The 22710-nt window shown below is 35.4% G+C and overlaps 1 protein-coding gene across 5 annotated transcripts in view; it reads left to right on the top strand.

Annotated features, from left to right (window-relative positions):
* Positions 1–201: 201 nt before the first annotated feature.
* CSGALNACT2 (chondroitin sulfate N-acetylgalactosaminyltransferase 2) overlaps positions 202–22710 on the top strand; it is a 48515-nt gene continuing 26006 nt past the window's right edge. For 2 of the 5 annotated variants that reach the window (XM_043988993.1, XM_043988997.1), the window contains exons 1-4: positions 202–394; positions 6435–6578; positions 18783–18879; positions 19737–20693. In XM_043988993.1, coding sequence (XP_043844928.1) covers positions 20021–20693 — 673 coding nt within the window. In that variant the 5' untranslated portion in view covers positions 202–394; positions 6435–6578; positions 18783–18879; positions 19737–20020. The remainder of the gene's footprint in view (positions 395–6434; positions 6579–18782; positions 18880–19736; positions 20694–22710) is intronic. The other 3 variants (XM_043988995.1, XM_043988994.1, XM_043988996.1) reach the window with 3 other exon arrangements.

Consider the following 22710-nt stretch of genomic DNA (forward strand, 5'->3'; position numbering starts at 1 on the left):
TGGGCGCGGCGGGGTTCTTCGCCTCGTTCTCGAGCCGGCTCGGGGGCTGGCTCCCCGGCTCCCCGCGGCGCCGGCGTAGGCGTGGGGGAGGGGGCAGCGCGCGCAGGACGCAGGGCCCTGGCGGTGGCGGAGCGGGCGGGCGCGCGGCGGCCTCATTTCCTCGCGCACACAGGAAGTGGCCGTTATTCCGGGAGGCGAGGCGGCGGAGGCTGGGGGTGGCGCGAGGAGCTGGTAGGGGGAGGCGGCGGCAGAAGAAGTGGCGCCTCCGGCTCCGCCGCGGGGGCTCTGCCGCAGCTGCAGCCGCCGGCTCCGGCGCGCCCCCCGCGCCAGCCCGCGGGCTCGGCCGCTCGGCCTCGGGCCATGTCCTCGCCCTCCTCCCGCTCCGCTGACTGGGGTGAGTACCGCGCTCCGCTCCCGCGGGGTGACAGCCCCGCTCCCGGCTCGCGCTCGCTCCAGCCGCTGCTCCGCGCTCTGCACGCACGGACTGACCGCGGGCTGCTCCCGGGAGCGCGGCTGCCCGTACGCGCGAAGCGCAGGCTGGGGGCGTGCGTGCCCGGGCGCCGCCGCTGCCCTCTCTTCTCCCTAAGACTAACTTTATCCCATTCCACTTTTGCCAGGGACAAGCATTCGTTTTCACGCCCTCTCGTCCCCACCCATTAGAACACCCAGCACCCACCCTCCCGAAATGGCTTGTGCTGCGGAGGCATTTCGAAAGAGCCTGGGCTCTGCCGAGGCGGGCTGAGCTGGGTGCTGGGAGAGCCGCAGGCTCGCCAGCCGACGGGTGCTTTGGGCTCCAGTGTTACTGTTTCTTTTCTGTCGCTGCGCTTTCCTCCCCACACTCTCCCTTTGCCACACTTTGCAAGTTACTTGATGATACACTGTTACTACCACTAACTACATTTTGCTACAGTGTTGTATTCTTTTCTAAATGATCCAAACCCAGAAACTATACTTGAACAGTTAGTTAATTAATAGCTTCTTTCAAAGTTTGGAGGGTTCCTCCCCCACCTTAAAAAAAAAAGTTGAAGACATTTGTTGAAATTAGCAGGGTGAGAGAAGAGAAAACTCGTGTGTGTGTGTGTGTGTGTGTGTGTGTGTGTGTGTGTGTGTGTGTAACCAGGATTAAGTCCTACTCCAAAGCTTTAGCCCATTTTGACGTGGAGGAGACCCTGAGGTTCGTCAAAGTGAGGCTGAGGTCCGAAGCCTCCTGATTGGTGTAGAGGGGACTCTGGTTTCTTGGGAGACTGATAGTAGCTAATTGGTCCTTCTAGAGCTAATACGCTGCCCAGACTGTAGCTTCTGGTTGATGGAATGTTTATCTTTGGAGGATCATCATCAGGTTTACTGCAGGATGGGCTCAGCAAGTATTGAAGATCTTTCAGTAGGTCTTTGAAAGACTATGAATTGATAGAGGCAGGTTAGTAGCATGGTAGATTGAGCTCTGATTTGAGCCATTTCACAGAACACTTCTCCTTTTCTTTAAAGTGGAGATAATAATAGATCCATTCAGTTTCCAAATCTTGTGTTTTCTTATTCCACATCATCTCTTGATTCTGTCCCTTCTTCACTAGGTTTCTGTGATAAACAAAGAACTTTTAAAAACCTTAAATTGCTAGTGCAAACATTATTATTACTATCCGCCTAGAAAAATCACAAATCCTCGTTGTGAAGTAAGCTGTTTAAATTTAGGTGATGATGAGCGTTATGTATTCATGGGAAGATTAGGGATGTGGTAGGAATTGGAAGCCTGCTGTCTGTGTTTTGTTTTTGTTTTTGTTTTTGTTTTTATGGGGTTGTTTGAGCTTAGTAATATCTTAAGCACCTGTCTAGATTTTTAAGCTTGATCTTATATTTTTATTACAGTCCAAATTTAAAAGAATTGTCCAATGTGCACTTTAAATTTCTGAGAACTGTGTCAGTGGCTGTGTCTTATTTCTTGTGTACCAAAGATGAATTCCATTTTCAGTCATGTTTTCCATGTAGCACATTATTGAAACAATAGTTTAGAATTTGAAGAGGAAAGAAGTTCATTTTTCTACATAAAGTAAAATGTGAGGGTGTTCATAATAGTCTGTTAATCTTAATCTTGTCTTATGTACTTTATTTTAGTTCTGCGTAATTAAAATAGTGGACTGTGACTAGAAGGTCTTTCAGGCTGCTTTCCAATATTTATTTGTGTCTTAGAGAATGTTAACAACGATGAGTAAGTATGGCATAATTTCCTAATCCAGTCCTAACTCAAAGTTGTGTAAAAGTGGGATCTCCAAACTTTGGATTGTATACTTCTATTAGTTAAAAAAGAATTGAGTTTGTAACTGCCCCCCCTCCCCAGTGTATGTGTGTCTGTATAGTTGTTGTTAAGTTGTTTTTCCAGATGTGTATGATTCTTTGTGACCCCATTTGGGGTTTTCTAGGCAGAGATAGAGTGGTTTGCCATTATCTTCTCTAACGCATTTTATAGATGAGGAAACTGAGGCAAACAGGGTTATGTGACTTGTCCAGGGTCACACAGCTAGTAAGTGCCCGAGGCAAGATTTGAATTCAGAAGATGAGTTTTTCACTGTACCCCCTAGTTGTGTGTGTCCTCCTCCCCCACCTCACGCACACAGGCATACACACAAAATCTTTCTTCCCTCCCTCTTTCCTTACTTCCTTCCCCTTTTTGGTCTCTTTCTTTTCTTCCTTCTCTCTTTTTTAGGTAGATGTTGGGAGTAGTAATGGATTCAGTATTAGTGATTAAACTGAGCCAAGAAAAAGGGGGGCAAGGTTTAATGCAATAGTAGTAATTGTTAGGGATTATAATGTTACCTAACTGGTATTCATCAAGCTTAGATAGGTTAGACTTCTCAAATTATTTCAGCCACCTGGAGTTCAGCATACAAGCAGTTGCTTAATATTTTTGTCAAAAATGGATTGACTGAGGGTTTTGTTATAGTACCTTGTTGAACCTATATTATAAAAACATTACTATGGTTGGTTGGCAGATATTAGTAAAAACTAAGCATTAACTTCCTGAGATGATGATGTGGTGAGAGATTGCAGAAGAGCCAGGCTCCTCATTCCCCTCTCAAAAACAACAAACATAGAAGGGACAAACAGTGGCCAAAAATAAACATAGGAATATTAAAATTCGTTGTTTTGGTTAAGTTATTTCAGTCGTATCTGACTTTTCATCACCACATTTGTTTTCTTTCTTTCTTTTGGCAAAGATACTGGAGTAGTTTGCCATTTCATCCTCTAGCTCATTTTACAGATGAGGAAATTGAGGCAAACAGGGTTACATGCCTTGCCCAGGGTCACACAGTTCACACACAGTGTCTGAGGCTGGATTTAAACTTAGGTCTCCTTGACTTCAGGCCCAACTCCTCTGTCAACTGGGCTACCTAGCTGCTTATTAAAACTTATTTAAAAAAAAATAAGGCAAGGAAGAGGTCAGATATAATTTTAAAAATCCTATGCAATATGAGAAACATAGGCCAAAGCACATGCAAAGAAAAATGATGTAAGGTATCTTGAGATGCCCTGAAATACAGGACACAGTTGTTGTTTTTTTAAGGATAATTAACATTGAAAAAATATCCCAAGGGGAAATAAAGGATGAACTTAAAATTATCAGGAAAAATTAAAAATCCACAATTGAAAGATCTTAAAAAGAAATAATAGGGTGGAGACTATAATATTAGACCTGAAATGTAAAAAAAAATCAATAACAGTTATGAGGAAGTGAAAAAACAGGTTATAGAGAGTTTAAAACTATCTGCAATGAAAAGACAGATCTGGAGGAGAGACCAATAAATAGCAAATGCAATATTGGTGTGATTTGAGTATATTTAGAAGGATCTGGGTATTCTAGTTTAGGATAAATTATTCAAGAACACTTGTCAAAAAATTTTTTAAAAGCAGTTTACAAGTAACAAAAAATCCCAGACTTGCTGACATTTTTATTGTGGGCTTGCAAAATGTGTTATATAAATTCTTTTTTTTTTTTAATTGTTAGAAAAGACCTGTAAGAGCTTTCACAGCTACTATTTTACACGTTTTACAGTTTAGGAAACAGCATCAGAGAAGTTAAGTGACTTGCCCTTGGTCACAAGTGTTAAAATTCTAGATTTGAATGTAAGTCTTCCTCAGTGCTCTTTCTCTTATACTATACAAGCATTATAACCAGACAAGCATTCTAAATGGAAGAGCCAGACTGAAACCAAGGTATTCAATAGTTCAGCAGTCATTTAATAGGCACTTGTTAAATAAAGTTTAGATAAAACACAGCTGCTGGCCTAATTGCTCCTTTGGTATAGTAGAGTTATGACACATTTCCATTGATGTGAGCATTTCTTACACCAGTTCAGGTTGCAACCTGGTCATGCTTTTTTGTTCAAGTTATTACATAAATGCTCCATTTGTAATTTATTATATCTCTTGAATGTCAGCACAACATTCAGAGTCTTCTGTTATCCATTACTCTAGCTAAAAGACCAAACTACATCCTTTTTTAAATCATATGTTTGCTTTGTCTTTTATGCAACTTTTCTTCAGTGGGTCATTATTGGAAATCTATTGTAATGTAGTTACAACCTCTGTTTTTCCCATTTCCTTTGAGTTATTTCAATTCTAAGATTCCAGCATTCTATGATTCTCAGCCATATAGCATCACTTTAACAATACTGCTTTTTTAAAAATATTGGCATTTGTGGCAGGGAATAGGTTGGGATCTTAGAAAATGCTACATGATTTCCTAAGTGCAGTCTATTTCACCATCTTCCTGTTCAGTTGTGAACCTAGCTCATCCATCTGTAGTGTTTTGTCCAGGATATGTTTACTGATTGGATTACCCCAATGAGCTACCTGTCCAGTTGTATATTATAATCTAGACAATAGCTTGTTTTCCTCTATGTGGTTTTTCCTACACGTCTTCCTAGTCTAATCTTCTTCTTTGAGTGACCATTGACCTAAATGAGACCTAATTGTCCTAATATATGCTTCAAATCACTAATAATAAGAGAATTAAAAATCAAAACAACTGAATTTTTACTTCATAATCAGCAAATTGGCAAAGGTCGACAAATGATGAAAATTGCATTGGAAAGACTGACATAAACACATTGGTAGAGCTGTGAATTGGTCCAACTTCTAGAAAGCAATTTGGATTAATGATAAGAAAATGACTAAAATGGTCAAGCCTTTTGACTCAGAGAGTCCCACGTCTAGGTGTATGTCCCATAATATATCCACTGTCCATAGCAGCCCTTTTTGTTCCAGTAGCAGAGAACTAGGGAAAAAATAGATGCCCTTCATTGGAAATGACTAACCAGATAGTGGTACAGGGATATAATGGACTATTGCTCTATTGTAAGAATGATAGAGATGCAGGATTCCTAGATGAAAAGTAAGAACCAAGAAAACATATGCAGTGACTATAATGTAAAATAGTGTACAAAATATGGAAACTGAACAGCAATGGAAATGAACCAAAAAGAATATGTAGGTACATGATGACTTCAACAGTGTGCATGGAACAAACCAAAACCAAAACCAACCAAACAAACAACAACAACAATGAACCCCCAAGCTCTGGGGTTATGACCAAACTTGACCCTGAAGAAGAGTTTTAAAGAATGTTCATCATCCTTGTAGAGCTAGGGGACTATTTGTGTGGAACATTGTATAATACTGTGAGTCTTGATGAGTTTTGCTGAGCTCCTTTTTTTCTTTTAAATTTTTTATGCTTTTTGGTGGGGAAAATATAGAGGATATATTTGGAAATGAAGGTGATAGAAAAAGAAAATGTGAAAAAAATTAAAAACAAAAATATTTTTAAAACATTTAAAAAAAAGGAAAAAAGAAAAATCCTTATAATATTCAAGGACAGTGGCTCCCACCATTTTTTGTCCTTGAATCTCGTTCAACAACAACAACAAAATGTTGTGATTCCTAGAGTAATTTAATATAATCATGATATTCTTTTAGACTCATTCATTAAGTGCTTATAATAACTACAATGATCAATTTTGTTAAAATACTGCTCCAAATTAAAATTTGTATCCCATAATCAGTTATTAAATGTAAGAATTACTCAGTTGATGAAAATGAATAGGTAGTTATGATATAAAATGCTTATTTTTCTGTTGGTTAATTACAAATGCTGCATTAAATGTTACATATACCTAAAATTCAATTTCATTTTTTGCTTCATTTTTAATAATGTTTATATGTAAACTAACCTTTGTAATAAAATAATTTCTTCTTATGCAACTGTCTTCCCTTCTACCACTGACAAATCAGCTATACTCTCATGGAAACTCTACTGACCTATATTACAAAAAGTTTATTTTAAAACTTGCTAGATGAAAGAATACTAACATAAGCAGAGGATGCTTGAATCAGAAAACAGCTTTAATTATGCAATGAAAAGCAACATTTTTTTTTTTTTGCAGAACGTTTGTGATGGTCCATGATGGTTTCAAGATGGCTTGTAATATGCATGCCCAGAGATTATGATTTTCAAGCAGCCTGATATTTGCTCTGAAAGAATGCAAATGTTCTTAACATCTTGATCACTTGATTACACAGATGATGAGGTATGATTACAGGGTAACAGATGAGAATGAGGAAGCTACTCTAGTTTAGTGTACATAATGCAAATGCGGGTATGTTAATGTGTCTGACAATCCATTGGGAATCAGTTTGCACTCAAATGTTGAACCCTTGTGGCAGTTTGGAAACAATTTGATGACAGGCTGAGAAGCTGCAAGAACATGTTGTGTTTAGTCAGAAATGGTCAGAAATTGATATAATTGCTTCGTAGCCACTAAAATTGTTTTGCACAAGATCGTGATGGCTCTGAGTCACTGTAGGAACAAACTTATAATGCTTTAAAAAGTGCATATGCTTGTTGTCACAGAGGAAAAGTATCTATTTTTTATCTGACTGAATTGATTCTAACAGCAAGTTTTCTAACAGGCTCATTTTCCCTTCCACTGGTGTTTTTTTTTTGGGGGGGGGAAGGGGTTATTAGTAAGGTAACATCATTTCTGTAATAATTTCACCTTTATTCTCTGAAATGTTTTGTGTGTGACCTTGTACTCTAGATCTCTATTCCCTTGACTTTCTTTTTGGCTATGAGAACAGGTATTGGTTGGATGAGAGTTTCTGGGTCTCATTGAGTCTCTTCACTGTATTAGCTGTTTCATATAAGTTAAAATGTCCTCAGAAATTGTAATAATCATAAGCAGTAACAAAACAAGAAATATGATCCCCAAATAAGCAAAATATATTGATCCCAAAGGCAGAATAGGTAGAGATAATATAAAGATCTATGTATAGATCTATAGGGTAAAAAAGGCCTGAATACGATAATGCAAAAAATAACAAAAGAAAACTGCTGAGAACTTCTGAACACAATACAAAGTGTCAATCAAAAAAATCCATTAGCCTTTAGAAGCAAACCCTATGCTGCAAACTCCAAGATGTATAGTGGTCAAATTTAACAGTTCCAATAACAACAAATTTTGTAAGCAATCAGGAGAAAGACCTTTAAATATAAAGGAAAAAAAATCCAACAGACAATAATGTTTTGCAACCACAAAAAAACACAGAAGGGGATGGAATGTATTTCAATGAACAAAGGAACTTAAGATGTAGCCTAGCCTGCAAACTTGAGCCTAACCATTAATGAAAAAAGATGAAAATTCATTTAAATTTTTTTAAAAAAACATTTGATAAAACTAGATCTGAGCAAATTATTTGCTTTTCAAACATTCCAGATAAAAGAAACAGAAGAAATTTCTCTCTATGGGAGAAAAGAGATACTTTATATCAGTCCTGCCTCTCAAGAAGGAAAAATAGAGCTTACACCCAGAAGCTGATACCCAGAAGCATGGGAAGGCATGAACTGGGAGGACATTTTATATATGAGAAAAAAATGATCAAGGGGAGGGCAAAGGTCAATGACAAACTTTAAGATCAGGGATACAGGAAGATTTCTACTGTAATAAATGGTATTTCTAAGAATGAGGCACAACAGAAAAGGGGGCCTCAGGGCAGTATAGCAGAAACTTTAGAAGAGGGAACCTAAAATAAGGTACCTCAAAAGTTTTAATAATATGAGGAATAAATAGGATAAGAAAGAAAGAAATAAACATAAGGACCATGAACAAAAAAATAAAAATAGAGACAATAAATAACGAAGGAAAGAAATTATTTGGGTGGTGGGGAAGGCACAAAAAATGAAAATTTAAAACTAACAAAACAAGTTGAAGGGAATGAAGGACAGGGGATTCTACTTGACTACTTAATTGAAATGAAAGAGAAAGGATTAACAAGATAAAAAAGCAAGCAAGCGGGGCAGCTAGATGGCGCAGTGGTTAAAACACCGGCCCTGGATTCAGGAGTACCTGAGTTCAAATCCGGCCTCAGACACTTGACACTTACTAGCTGTGTGACTCTGGGCAAGTCACTTAACCCCCATTGCCTAAAAAAAAAAAAAAAAAGCAAGCAAGAAGGAAGCAAAACTTCAAAACCAGGGAAAGTTAGTTTTGTAATCTTGTATTGAGGTACGAGAAGATAATTACGGTAACATAGTAGAGACAAGAGATTTCAATACCACTCTCTAAGGTACATCTAACAGATAAACGATAAAATATAGAACTGAACAAATCATAGAGAACAAGAACTAAAAGATGTCTGGTGGTTTTTAAGTGGAAATACTAATTTATATTATTCTACTGTTATTTCTACTACTATTTTTCAACATAACATTGAATGTTTACAAAAATGTATCATTTATTAGGGCATAGAGAAATTTCAAATAAAATAAAGTCAAAAGAGGAGGTATTAAGTACAAAAGAGAGATAAATTGAAAATTTTAAACCATATAGAAGTCATAAACTAAAAACTGGTTCTTTGGAAAGACTTCTCAAGTGGCTAAACCTTTAACCAGAATGGTTGGAGAGACGATGTCAAGAAACCAGATGAGTAAAATAGCAAATGAACAAGGTGAAGTCACAACAAAATCAAAAGAAGTAAAAAGAATAATCAGATGCTAATATGCATAGTTATATACTAACAAAACTGAGAATGCAAAAGAAATAGAAGAATATCTTCAAAAATACAAAGGAGAAGAGAAGGCCAAATAGAGATCTTAATCCAGTCTCAGAAAAGGAAATAGGAATTACACAAAACACACACACACACACACACACACACACACACATATTCCATAATTCTTGGTCTTGATAGGTTTACATTTTATCAGACTTTTAAAACAATTAGTACCTGTGATACACAAATTATCCTCAAAATTTGAGAAAGAAAACATTGTGCCAGAATGATTTTATGAGAAATAATAGTCCTCATACTTAAGGAAATGATGAATACTTATCCAAATGTTTTAAATAAAATACCATCAAATAGACTGTACCTGTTTGTACAAGAAATAAATACTTTTGACCAAGTTGGGTAAATACCAGGGATGCAAGGATAGTTCAACATATTAGTAAGTTAATGAGCTGTCATATTAAAAACAAAATATCCATGGGGCAGCTAGGTGGCGCAGTGGATTAAGCACTGGCCCTGGATTCAGGAGTACCTGAGTTCAAAACCGGCCTCAGACACTTGACACTTATTAGCTGTGTGACCCTGGGCAAGTCACTTAACCCCCATTGCCCCGCAAAAAACAAAAACAAACAAACAAACAAACAAAAAACAAAAAAACAAAATATCCAACACCACATAATTATCTCAATAGATTTCCTTTGATAAAGTACAACACTCATGCTAAAAACCCTACAAAGTAAATTTTAATATCTTAAAAATAAAAGCAAGCATCATATATGGTAGGGATATACTATAACACTTCTCAGTAAGTATAGGAGTGAAATTTCTTTTTCTACTATTGCCCACTTTCTCTACTATTATTTATATACTTCTGGAAATTCTAACAATGTCAATAGCACAATAGAAAGAAATTAAAGGCATGTGTGTGTGTGTATATATATATATATATATATATATAATACCATCCCTATTTTCTAATGATAAGATGGTTTACTTAAAAAATCCCGAGGAATTTTTCTACTGTTAAAATGGTTTACTTCCAAAATTGTAGTGAATCGGCAATAATATTGAGACTATAGTTTCAGCACAGTTGCTACCAAAAAACAAAAAACCAAAAACCAATGCTCACAAATAAATAACAGTTCATGACACCCCAGCACTTAGCACAGAGCCTAGCACATAGTAGGGGCTTAATAAATGTCCATCAGTTGATATAAAACTAAAAAAACCCACAATATTAGAAAAGGACATCTTATTTCCCTCTTCTTGCTGCCCCCTCCATGGGTGAAAAAGACCTATCAAATGCATAAAATACCTGGGGTTTAGTCTACCCAAACATATACAATACTTATATAGTTTCAATTAAAATACTCCTTTAAAAATAAAGAATAACATATAGCTGGAGAAATATTCAATACTCATACCAATATAATAAAAATGATATTACTAAAGCTAATTTATAGTTTTAATGCTATTCCAACCAAATTATTAAAAGGATACTTTATAGAACTTGATTTGGAGAAATTAAAAGATCTAGAATATCAAAGGAAATAATAAGAAGAGGTAGGGACAAAGGGGAATAGCACTTACAGGATTCAGACTTTATTATAAGGGAATGGTTATCAAAATCATCTGGTATTGGTTTTGAAAATAGTTCAATGTATGGAACACACTAGACAAAGTGAATTAGAAGCAGTAGAACTCAGTTAACCTAGTGTGTAATAAAATGGAAAAACAAATTATTTAAGAAAAAACATCCCTATTTGGTTAAAAAAATTACTGGGGAAACTAGAATGTTGTCTGGCATAAATTTTGGTTAGACTAATACTTTATACCATGTTCCAAGATATGTTATAAATGGTATGTGACTCTAATATTAAAGATCATGTTATAAAATAATTAGAAAAGAAGCATATCATATGCTTCTTACCTTGATGGGTAGGAGATGTATACTTTATTTTATTTAATTTATTTATTTATGGGGCAGTGAGGGTTAAGTAACTTACCCAGGGTCACACAGCTAGTAAGTGTCAAGTATCTGAGGCCAGATTTGAATTCAGGTCCTCCTGAATCCAGGGCTGGTGCTTTATCCACTGTGCCACCTAGCTGCCCCCAGGAGATGTATTCTTAATCCAACAAGGGGTAGAGTCAATTATAGAAGATAATGTAGATATATTCAGTTATAGTACACAAAAGTAAACAGGTTCTGAACAAACAAAATTATGTGCCTTGGTTGGGAAGTGGTTGAATGGGGGAAAATATCTTTGTATAATATCTGAAAGAGATTTGGTATCCAAGACATAAATATAGTTAACAGAATTGTCATCATCATCATTAGTGATTTGGAATGTTATTTCACAAGGATGTTGATAGTTTGCAGTTTGATTGATTGGAATTATGCAAATGAAATATCTAAAAAGTCCAAACCCTTTGACCCAAAGATTCTGTTACTAGGCTTAAACCTTAAAGCAGGACTTCTTAAACTTTTTCCATGTGCAACCCATTTTTGCCTGAGAAATTTTTATCTAACTCCAGGCATATAGGTATGTAAAACAGGTAAACATAGCTTTTTACTTTTGCCAAACTTTTCATGACCCTCACATTTAGATACTCTACCTCATATTTAAGAAGCTTTGCCCTAAAGAGACCATTGATAAGAAAGTCCCCATATACACTCAGATATTTTTTGCAGGACTTTTTCTGATAGCAAAGCATTGCCATCTACTTTCTTTACAATAAGTTGGGAAATAGTTAAATTATAATAAATGAATCAAATTGAATATTAATTATGTTGTAAGAAATGAAGAAATGAATATAGAGAACTGGGAAAGATATACATGAATTGTTGTAGAGTGAAGTAAGTAGAGCCAAGAAAATCATCTACATAGTGACAAGGGAAAGAATAACCACAAAAAATGAAAAGTTAATGTTGCAAAATTATAAAAACTAAACATGGCTCAAGGAGATATGAGAAGACATCCTCACTTCATTCCTTGGAAGAGTTAGGAGGACACACAGATATTATATATATATTGTACATGTTCAGATTTTTTCCTTGTATTGATCAGATGCTGATTTTTTCCTTTTCCTTTTCTTTTCCCCTTTTTGTCTGTTAAAAAAAATTACTTGTGGGGTAGCTAGGTTGCACAGTGGATAAAGCACTGGCCTTGGATTCAGGAGGACCTGAGTTCAAATCCAGCCTCAGACACTTGACACTTACTAGCTGTGTGACCCTGGGCAAGTCACTTAACCCTCATTGCCTCAGCCAAAAAAAAAAATTACTTGTTACAAAGAATGGCTCTCTGAGGGAAGCAGAAATACTGGCAAATTGTGGTGATGCATAAAAAAGAAAAAACAATAATAAAAAATTATTTTACCAAACAAAGAAAAGGGGATAGGATTAATGTATTATGCTTATCCATTTCCCATTTTTCTGCATCTTTGAGTTGAATTGGAGCTCTTGTAACTATATATAGTTTTACTTTATTCTTTTTTTCTAATTTATTGTTGATTTTGACTGTTACTGTAACCACTGCACACAGAAAACTAATTCTGAAGCTACTCTCATGTCTGTAAGCAGTCATTTCTTATCTCTTATTCTAGAATGTCATTTTTGTTATCAAAATTCTGTGGAGTACTTGGAATGTTCAGCATTCTCCTTGAAGGAAATATACATGATTTATAGACATGAAGTTTTTGAGTACTCCATCATAAACCTTTGAACCTTTCATTTCTTAATCCCTAAGCATTTTTTCCAACTTACTTTTTATTTTCTCCATTGTCAGCCTCCTTTTTGTAAGTCATTTTCCCCCATTAGATTTTAAGTTCCTTGAAGGCAAGGACTGTCTTTCTTATTTGTCTCCTCAGTGCTTAGCATACTGCCTGGCACACAGTAGGTGCTTAAAAAATGTTTATTAAATTAAATTGAACTGTCTACCTTTAGACTGATGCCACCAAACAGCTAGGCGTATGTTGATTTAGTTATAGGAGTTTATAATTTTTTAATATAATTTCTCTACATCCTTTGTAGAAGATGTTGATACATAGGCACTGGCTATTCATTATTTAGTTAAAATGCCATGTCCTTTATGAAACTGTCACTGACCATTCCAGTTCATGCACAGTGATCTTTTCCCCCCTGTAGGGTCAACAACTTGAAGGTCTCAGCTACAAAGAAGTGGAGAAAGGTTTGAGAAAGCACAGAGATCTTAAAATTGATAAAACAGAATTCTCTAGACTATAGTATAATTTTCTAAGCTGGAAGGGACTTTAGGGGTCCACCACTCTTCCCCCCCCCCCCCCCGCATGCATTTTACAAATGAAGAAATAGACTTGACTTTCCTATGGTTTCACAGGTAGTATGTGATAGAGCCAGGATTTGAACCCAGGTCCTTTGACTCCATGATTAACACTCCTTACAGGTTACCAAACTACCTCTTTTCAAATGAAGGGAGGGGAGGGGGTAGAGGTTTGTTAATCAAGTTGTATTCAAGTTCATCTCCATTATTGGTGTTTGCAATTACCTATTTGATTAGAGTAGATACGATTAGAGTAGATAATTTGTACTGGACTGGCAACCATAAGTAGCATCATTTACTAGGTCAAAAATGCCTAAATAAACATTAAATTAGAGATTTTCTTAATGTCAGAAGATAATAGGAAATTTTTATGAACAAGTCTCAAAACAAATGCTTAGACGTGTACTTTATAGTTAACCATCTTTTAACCAATATTGGTTACCATGTCTGAAACTGGAATTGTCTGGCTAACAATTTTTGGAGTACATCTGGAAGTAGTTTATGACAAGAATGAAGGAATGAAGGAAAATTTCTAATACTAAGTGTACCTTTAGTAAAACCATAGAAGATTTTTCTTAAATTTTAAAATGGTACTTTTCACCATTTTAATTATGTATAAATTGAAATATTGTTTAGGTAGAACAGGATAAACCTGCAGTAATCAAATTTCTCCCATTTGCAGTTATTTCTTAAAATACCTAGAGTTAATATGAATTACCATTACAGGGTTATTCCAACATTTTTACTTGGCGTGGTTAAAGTTTTTCCAGCTACTACTTTCTTATTTTTTCTGATTTATAGTCCCTTTTCAGTTTTGTCTTTGTCTAAGGATTTTAGTTTGTGTCAAGGTAAAGTTTTAAATTAAAAAAAAAGAGGAGAAAATGAAAATTGGCTCCTCTTCCTATCAATGAGTCAACAAGCTTTTGTTAAGCAACATAGAGCACTTGTTTAGAGGAAAATACATTTACACAAAAGTTAAATTGAGTTGATTATTTTTATATATAGAATTACACCTATTATCTTGAATTAAATTTCACTTTTACTAGAGTACTTTATTGGAATATAACCTTAGAAGAACCTGTAATCTTAGTTTAAGATAGTTCGTTGGGGGGGGGGAAATGCTTTTAGTAAGGTTGAGTAGAACTTTTATTTTTAAATTTCTTTCCAACTTTTGAAGCCTCCAGTTTTTAAAAGACAATTTTATTTCCTATCCCCTTAAGCATTTTAATAAAATGTTTGTAAAAGTTCTTATGTTATTTTCATACTGCTTCATTTATGGCTATATTTTTAGTAATTCAGATAAAAGAAAAACATTAGAGCTTTAATTTTATTTTTGAGGAGTTCAGTAAGAATTTTAGCTATTTAAATTTTGTGGTGATACTGGACAAGGATTCTAGTATTTAAAGGATTTTAAATTCAGATATTTTTAATCATATGTATTCTATATGGCATACCTTCTCTTATATCAATTCGTTTAAAGATAATAGTTGAGTGAAAATTCCTTAGTTCTTTCCTGCCCCTTACTGAACTTCCTTTAGTCAGTTGCTGTGAATAATACACAGGATTATATATTATAGCTAAGATAAAGTTGTTAAATCAAGTGTTTACAAGTTAAGACCGAGCAAAAAAAGGAATTAGACTTGTCTTTGGTGTTCTAGTCCTATTTCATTATTTTTTAGTAAAAGGATAGGACACAAGATCTAGAGTATTTTAAACTTTGCATTCTGTGTTCTTACTTATATTGGTTACTGATTTTAGAAAGGATCATGTGAATTTCAGTTTTCTTTGACACTGAATATCCAGCTAAATTTAATTTATATTCATTTTTTAAAAATCCATTCATGTTTATTTGAGGAAAGCTTCAATGAGGAAGAAAAATCTATTGCTCAAGATTTTTAACCCTTTTTTTGGGGGCGGGGGGAGGGTTAGAGAGTTGTGTGAAATTACCCTTGAAGCATATCTTTGAGTCTACATTAAATAGAATGATAAGAATTGACTCTATAGGTCAGTAAAGAAATGTCTCCTTGAGGTATTGTTTATGAGAATTTTAGTTGTTAAAATAAACAGCTTTCTGGGACACAGCCAAACTGTTCCTTCCCCCTCAGGGGTAAAGTAAATGCTTTAATTGAAATCTACTTTATAGAAACTATAGGATTATCTGATTGAAATGCTTAACCCCTGAGATTACATCAGTATGGAAGTGGTTGTTCTGACTATAAATGGAGATATAGTGAAGAAAAATTAATGGAGAAATATATGAGTGTAATTTATGGAACAACATGAAAGCAGTTTCATTTCCTATACTTTTCTTATACTAATCAAAGTTGGACAGTGTACCACAGGCTGTCTATTCCAATCCATACCTGAACATGATCACCTGTACAACATATCTGAAAAGTGACCATTAATCCCTTGCTTGACATGCTTTTATGTGCAGAAACCCTGTACCTCCCAATGTAGCCATTTCCATTTTTTTATAGCTCCAGTTGTGAAGAACCTTTCCCAGTTATCCAGGTACTATCATCTGCTGCTTTGTAATTTCTATCTATTTCTTGTTGTTCTGACATCTGGAGCCACATAGGACAAGTCTCAGATACTTGAAGGCCCTTATCATGTTCTTCTTAAGCTTTCTGTCTCTTTTTTTTGGGGGGGGGCAATGAAGTTTAAGTGACTTGCCCACAGTCACATAGCTAGTCAGTGTCAAGTGTCTGAGGCCATATTTGAACTTAAGTCCTCCTGAATCAAGGGCTGGTGCTTTATCCACTGCTCCACCTAGCTCCCCTCATAAGCTTTCTCTTTTCCAGACCAAACATCTCCATCTCCATTACCATCATCTTATTTTCTTGTGATATGATTTTAAGGTTCTTTGTTCTGTGTATCTTTTGTTGGATGTTTGCCAGCTAATCAGTGTCATCCTAAAATGTTTCTTTAGCTTTTTATTCATATAGCCTCATTTCTTCAGTCATTGGTTGACATGACATGGGAGAATGGTACCACTAACAGAAATAGGGAAATCACAAAGAGCAGGTTTTGGGGAAAAGAAGTTAGATTTGGAGCTTTTGAATTTGCCTGTACATGTACAAAACTTACTTCTTTTTTTTTTAAATTTGTAATAAAGTATTTTAATTTTTTCCCATTACATGTAAAGATAGTTCTCAACTTTTGTTTATACAAGCTTTCCAATTTCAGATTTTTCTCTCTCCCTCTCCCCTCCCCTAGACAGCAGGTAATCTGATATAGGTATACACACACACACACACACACACACACACACACACACACACATATATATATATATATATATATATACATACATACATACATACATAATAATATTAAACATATTTCTGCATTAGTCATGTTACAAGAGAAAAATCAGAGCAATGACGAAAAACCTCAAACTAGAAAAACAACAGCACCAAAGACAAAAGAAATGGTATGGTTCATTCAGCATCTATACTCCACAGTTCTTTTTTTTTTCCTGGATTTGGAGATCCTCTTCTATCATGAGTTCCCTGGAACTCTTCTGTACCATTGCATTGGTGAGAAGAATATAGTCCATCACAGTAGATCAACACACAATGTTGATGATACTGTGTACAATGTTCTTCTGGTTCTGGTCATCTCACTCATCATCAGCTCACACAAGACCCTCTAGGTTTCTCTGAATTCCTCCTGCTCATCATTTCTTACAGTACAATAGTATTCTATTACATTCATATCCCACAACTTGTCCAGCCATTCCCCAATTGATGGGCATCCCCATAACTTCCAATTTCTTGCCACCACGTAAAGAGCAGCTATAAATATTTTTGTACATGTGGGTCCCTTTCCCCTTTCCATGATCTCTTTGGGGAAAAAGACCCAAAAGTGGTATTGCTGGGTCAAAGGGTATGCACAGCTTTATAGCCCTTTGGGCATAATTCCAAATTGCTCTCCAGAATGGTTGGATCAACAAAACTTACTTCTTTAACACCACTTAACAAATGGGCCTTAATTATGAAGAATTTGTCGTGTAGTATTTTGATGATGAAACTCCTTGTACCTGGCAAAATTAGTTCTTGAAGAGAACATTTAGTTTTTCAACTAGACCTTACTTAAAGTCTTTATAGCTTGGTAGGGTAGTGTAGTCGATAGAGTGCCAGTCCTGGAGCCAAGAAGACCCGAGTTCAAATGTGGCCTCAGACACTTACTGTGTGACCTTGGATAAGTCATTTAACCCTGTTTACCTTCATTTCCTCATTTGTAGAAGGAAATGGTAAGCCATTCCAGGATCTTTGCCAAGAAAATGCCAAACGGGGTCATTAAGCGTCAGACATGATTGAAAAGGCCTAAATAACAACAGCAAGAACTATTCTAGTCACTGGCATAGCCTTAAAGAATCCAGAGTCACCTCCATGACGCAGTAAGGCAAGAGAATAGAGCCTCTATGGTGAAATTTTTTAGTCCTATTCAAAAGTCAAATTAAAAAAAATATATATATATGAATATATTTATATATACAAATATATGAATATATAATACACACATACGTATATGTATGCATATATATGTATATGTGTATACACACACATCGGGTCTGAGGCAGAGACTAAAAGATTCCCAAATGTAAATGAGTTAACTCTCCCAAGTTGCTTCATTAGAGTAATAAATCGTTAAGGCTGGTGATGTCTTTTTTATTTGCTCCTTAACAATTTCAGAGATTGAATTTGTCATTAATTTCATCTCAGTGAGTTTTCCCCATTGATACAAATGGCAGTGCTTTCCTAATTTATCAGTCATTTAAGTGACATTATAGTAGATATCCACCTGAATGTTTAGAATTTTACTTTAGTTCTCTTCTAATTAACATCTCCATTTGCCTCTTCCTTCTTGGAAGTAGAAACAGTAGAAGACTGAGTTACAAGTTGGGGTAGTAGTTTTTTACTCCCTTCCTCTGCTTCTCACCCCACCCCCTAATTCTAATAGGCACTATTGAGTAAGGTTAGAACCCAGAAAGATTTGGGAGGAGTTCAGTTTTCAACTTTCTTCATCCTTGGAAATGGGGGTCAATTTCTGATTTAGCAAATAGTAAGCAATAAAAGAATTAGGAATGATTTCAGTTTAGAACTAGGGAAACCTTATTTGAAAGAGTTTTTATTGGAGTTAATTGGAGTTGATGGAGAAGTTTTTATGTCTTAAGGACTTAATTGAAAATTTTCAGTTTTGCTCTTTAGGTAATTTTGGTCTAAACCATTCCAGACTTGGAGGAAAATTGTTGCTGTGTAACACAGTGGAAAGAATTATATGATCTTATAACCAAATAATGTAGTAATCATGTCGAAAGGCTTTGGATGTTAAAATTTCCTAAATGTGATTTCCAGATGTCTGTATCCTTTGTAGTTCTAATGTACAATTTCCTTTTTTTTTTTTTTTCCATTTAACCTTAAGGTTTCTTCAATTTGCTGGTTTGAACTATAGAAGTTGATGGAGCTATAATATAAAATACTTTATTTGGTTTCACTGAAGGAAGATACTTCACTGTCCAGTAAGAAACTATGATAAATATTTAGATTACATCTTAAGTGAGATAATAAGGAAAATAGCTTTTAAAAGTTTAACTCTAAAAACTTATCTGTCATAGTTGAGGAATCTGATGTCCTAAGTTATTAAATATTCTAAAGTTATTAAGAGAGTTATATGAACTATATGTTGGTTACTAGTTTTCAAAAAACAGGAAAAGGTACTTAGCAGTAAAATTCTACTGATTTATTTAATTAAAAATACATCTTGGGGCAGCTAGGTGGTGCAGTGAATAGAGCACTGGCCCTGGATTAGGAGGACTTGAGTTCAAATGTGACCTCAGACCCTTGACACTTACTAGCTGTGTGACCCTGGGCAAGTCACTTAGCTCCGATTGCCTCACCCCCCCCCCAAAAAAAAAACCCAAAAAGCAAAAAAAAAATACATCTTGGGATATCTAGTACATTGGTGTTAGGTAGAAATGGGGGGGGGGTCACTAAACATACATAAATATCCCTGATGAGTTGCATATTGATGTAGAAAACTACATATTAACACTATCTATGTTTTATTGTATTTTTATTTCTTTTGTTAAATATTTTCCAATTACATTTTAATTTGGTTTTGGCTGTACTCATGCAGGCCAAGTATCTTGGAGTTATCATTATGAATACCAGTTATGATCATGGTATAGAGACTTGGAAATGTTGATTGTTAGAATTTGTTAAAATGCTAAATGATAGTACTATTTTTGTAAAGTATATTTCATTGCCTAATTTCTCATTTATTTAATAAATATTTGTTCCTACTGCTGAATGAGTTGTGTTTAATGTTTTCAAAGTACTATTTTAAACTAAATTTTTATTCTAATTTTTATTACAGGCATTTCATCACCCATATGATGGATTTTTTCTAACTTGCTAGACCATATTGTGTTATCTCTCTTGGACTTTGTGGTAACAGACAGTACAGGAAATGTTCATTTAATCTTACTGTATCTACAAACAATCATTACTACTAATGCATGAAGATAATTTTTTGAGCTACAGCAGAGATGATGTTTATGTCCTTTACAAGAATCCTGGTTTTATTCTTTTGAAAGATTTTAGTGATGATGTTTCTCTAAAGTATGAGCAAGAAAAGAACTTGTAGCACTGAGAAACTACATGTTGATAAGAATGCCCAGAAGAGGTTTAATGCTTCAAGCCAGGACCCGTTGGCTGCTATTGGGTCTTGCCCTGCTATGCATTTTGATATTATTTATGTACCTTCTTGAGTGTGCTCCACAGACTGATGGCAATGCCTCTCTTCCTGGTATCATTGGAGAGAATTATGGTAAAGAGTATTACCAAGCTCTCCTACAAGAACAAGAAGAACACTATCAAACTAGGGCATCTAGCCTGAAACGTCAGATTGCCCAGCTCAAGCAAGAATTACAGGAGATGAGTGAGAAAATGAGATCACTGCAAGAGAAAAAGAACACACGAGCAAATGGTATGGGTTATCAAGGCACCAAAGAACAAATTCCTAGTGATCTTTTAGAATTTCTTCATTCTCAGATTGACAAAGCTGAGGTAGGCATAGGAGCCAAACTACCTAGTGAATATAGTGTCATCCCCTTCGAAAGTTTCACCTTAATGAAAGTCTTCCAATTAGAGATGGGTCTCACTAGACACCCTGAGGAAAAGCCTGTTAGAAAAGACAAGAGAGATGAATTGGTGGAAGTTATTGAGGCTGGCCTGGAGGTTATTAATAATCCTGATGAAGAAGATGATCAAGAAGATGAAGATGGACCAGTTGGAGAAAAACAATTATTTAATGAAAATGATTTTGTAGAAGGTATTGTAAAAATTTATTTGGTTTGAAATCAGTTTGGATTGTTGTTATCTGTGATTTTTAAGTAATAATGTATGTTGCTGTGATGGGGAAAATTATTACTAGAGGCACAAGTTTTGGGTAAGCTTATTATTAATTCATCAGTTTCTACCAGTCAGTCCCTTAGATTGACCTTAGCTTCTTATGATCCCAACACAATACATGGCTACCTGTCCAAGTTTTTTATCCTTTTTCAATAAGAGGCAGGTCTATGACCATCTCTCTCAAACCCAAGATCCCCTTCTTGTGTTTGAGTCTCTAATCATATACTTTTCCACTCTAGGAGGTCCATCACACAGCAAACGAATATAATTGGTTGACATGATTTGAAGGTGGGTTATATTAAAATGAAGTCCAAGGATGATATCAGAGAAAAGGAATGCAAGACCCCCACTTAAGCTGGTCAGAGTAAAATCCATTCCTCTAGGTGTGGTTTAATCTCATCAGTAAAGTCCTTTGGCTATCTACAAAAAATAATCTGTCTCCACCAAAGGTTCCTTTTGTTAGATTTTTGGGTTGGGTTTGACCCATATGAGGTGATAGAATCTCTCTAGGAGAGCTTGCCTTTGTGTGGAGAGGGAGGCAACACTAAGAAGGGAACATCTCTGGGTCTCCCAAGATATTGAATATTAATAAATATTTCTGAAAATTCCCCCATCTGATTCTAATTGGAATTGTTTCCTCAATGAATCACTAACTGATATTGCTTAATTTCACTTAAACAAAGGATCTTAACCATGGGTTCTATGATGGATAACACTGTAAAGGGAAAAGGGGAGAAATTGATATATGCATTGACAAAAACTAAAGAGGACGGTTCCTTTTAGTAAGTAGACCTTATAGATAGTGTACACAAAGGGGAAAGGAAACAAAAAATAAAATAGCCATTTAAATCTTGAAAGTCTTTTCTGGTTCTCAGGACACCATTTTGATGCAGCTCTCTTTTCCAGGTGTGATCTCTGATCAGTGCCTCTCCAGATGTTTATTTTCTTTAGACTTAAGTTGCTTCTTAGAACTTCTCCTTTATTAAAATCTGCTGTAAAATTTATCTTAACACAAACTTAAATTACTTTGCAGATAACCAGGTCAGATAATGAAAGTTAGCTCAAACCTTATGTCTTTATCATTAGAGACTCAGAAAGGGTCTTATATTCCTTTCTCTGATGACATCTTTGGATTTCATTTTAATATAACCCACCTTCAAATCATGTCAGCCAATTAGATTTGTTTGCTGTGTGATGAAACTCCTGCAGTGGAAGGGGATATAAACTGAGACTGGACCACAAGGAAGGCGTCTTCAGTCTGAGAGGGACAGCCATAGACCCGTCTCTTATCGAAAAAGGATTAAAAAACCTGGACAGATAGCCATGCTCTCTGTTGGGACCACAAAAAGTTAAGGTCAATCCCTTACTGGTAGAAATTGATAAATTAATAATAAGCTTACCTCAAACTTTTATCTGTAGTTTCACTGTAACATTGCTAATATAAATCATTAAGGTATTAATAGCAGTGATATTAATAGTTCTTTTCATCAACAATGATAAACTTAGATATTTCAAATCATAAAAGTATATTAAGTAAGTAGTAGAAACTGATTTTTTTTGTCAGTTGAGGAAAATATACACTATGAATTCAGGAATCTTATTGAAAATTGAACATACTTTGTATGACTTTTAAAATATATTTGAACTCTAGTATAAGGTAACAAGACTCAACAGTTTTGAGTTACAGCATGATCTTGGAAATGTTTAACCATTACCTATTTTACAACTTAAAGAATGGAAATGTCTATATATCCTTGCATGAGTTATTTAATAATGTTTGCAAAAAGTTTTCAGATTTAATAGTATAAATTATGTAACTTCTTTCCCCCCAAAATGGCCAAATACAGGATAATATTTTTAAGCATCAAGAAACCTTGACACTTAAATTTTTGTTATAAAATAATTAGCCCTCAGTTCAATGTTTTAAAATTTTTTTA

The sequence above is a fragment of the Dromiciops gliroides genome, chromosome 2, assembly GCF_019393635.1.
Source record: "Dromiciops gliroides isolate mDroGli1 chromosome 2, mDroGli1.pri, whole genome shotgun sequence".
In the NCBI taxonomy this organism is placed as follows: Eukaryota; Metazoa; Chordata; class Mammalia; order Microbiotheria; family Microbiotheriidae; genus Dromiciops; species Dromiciops gliroides.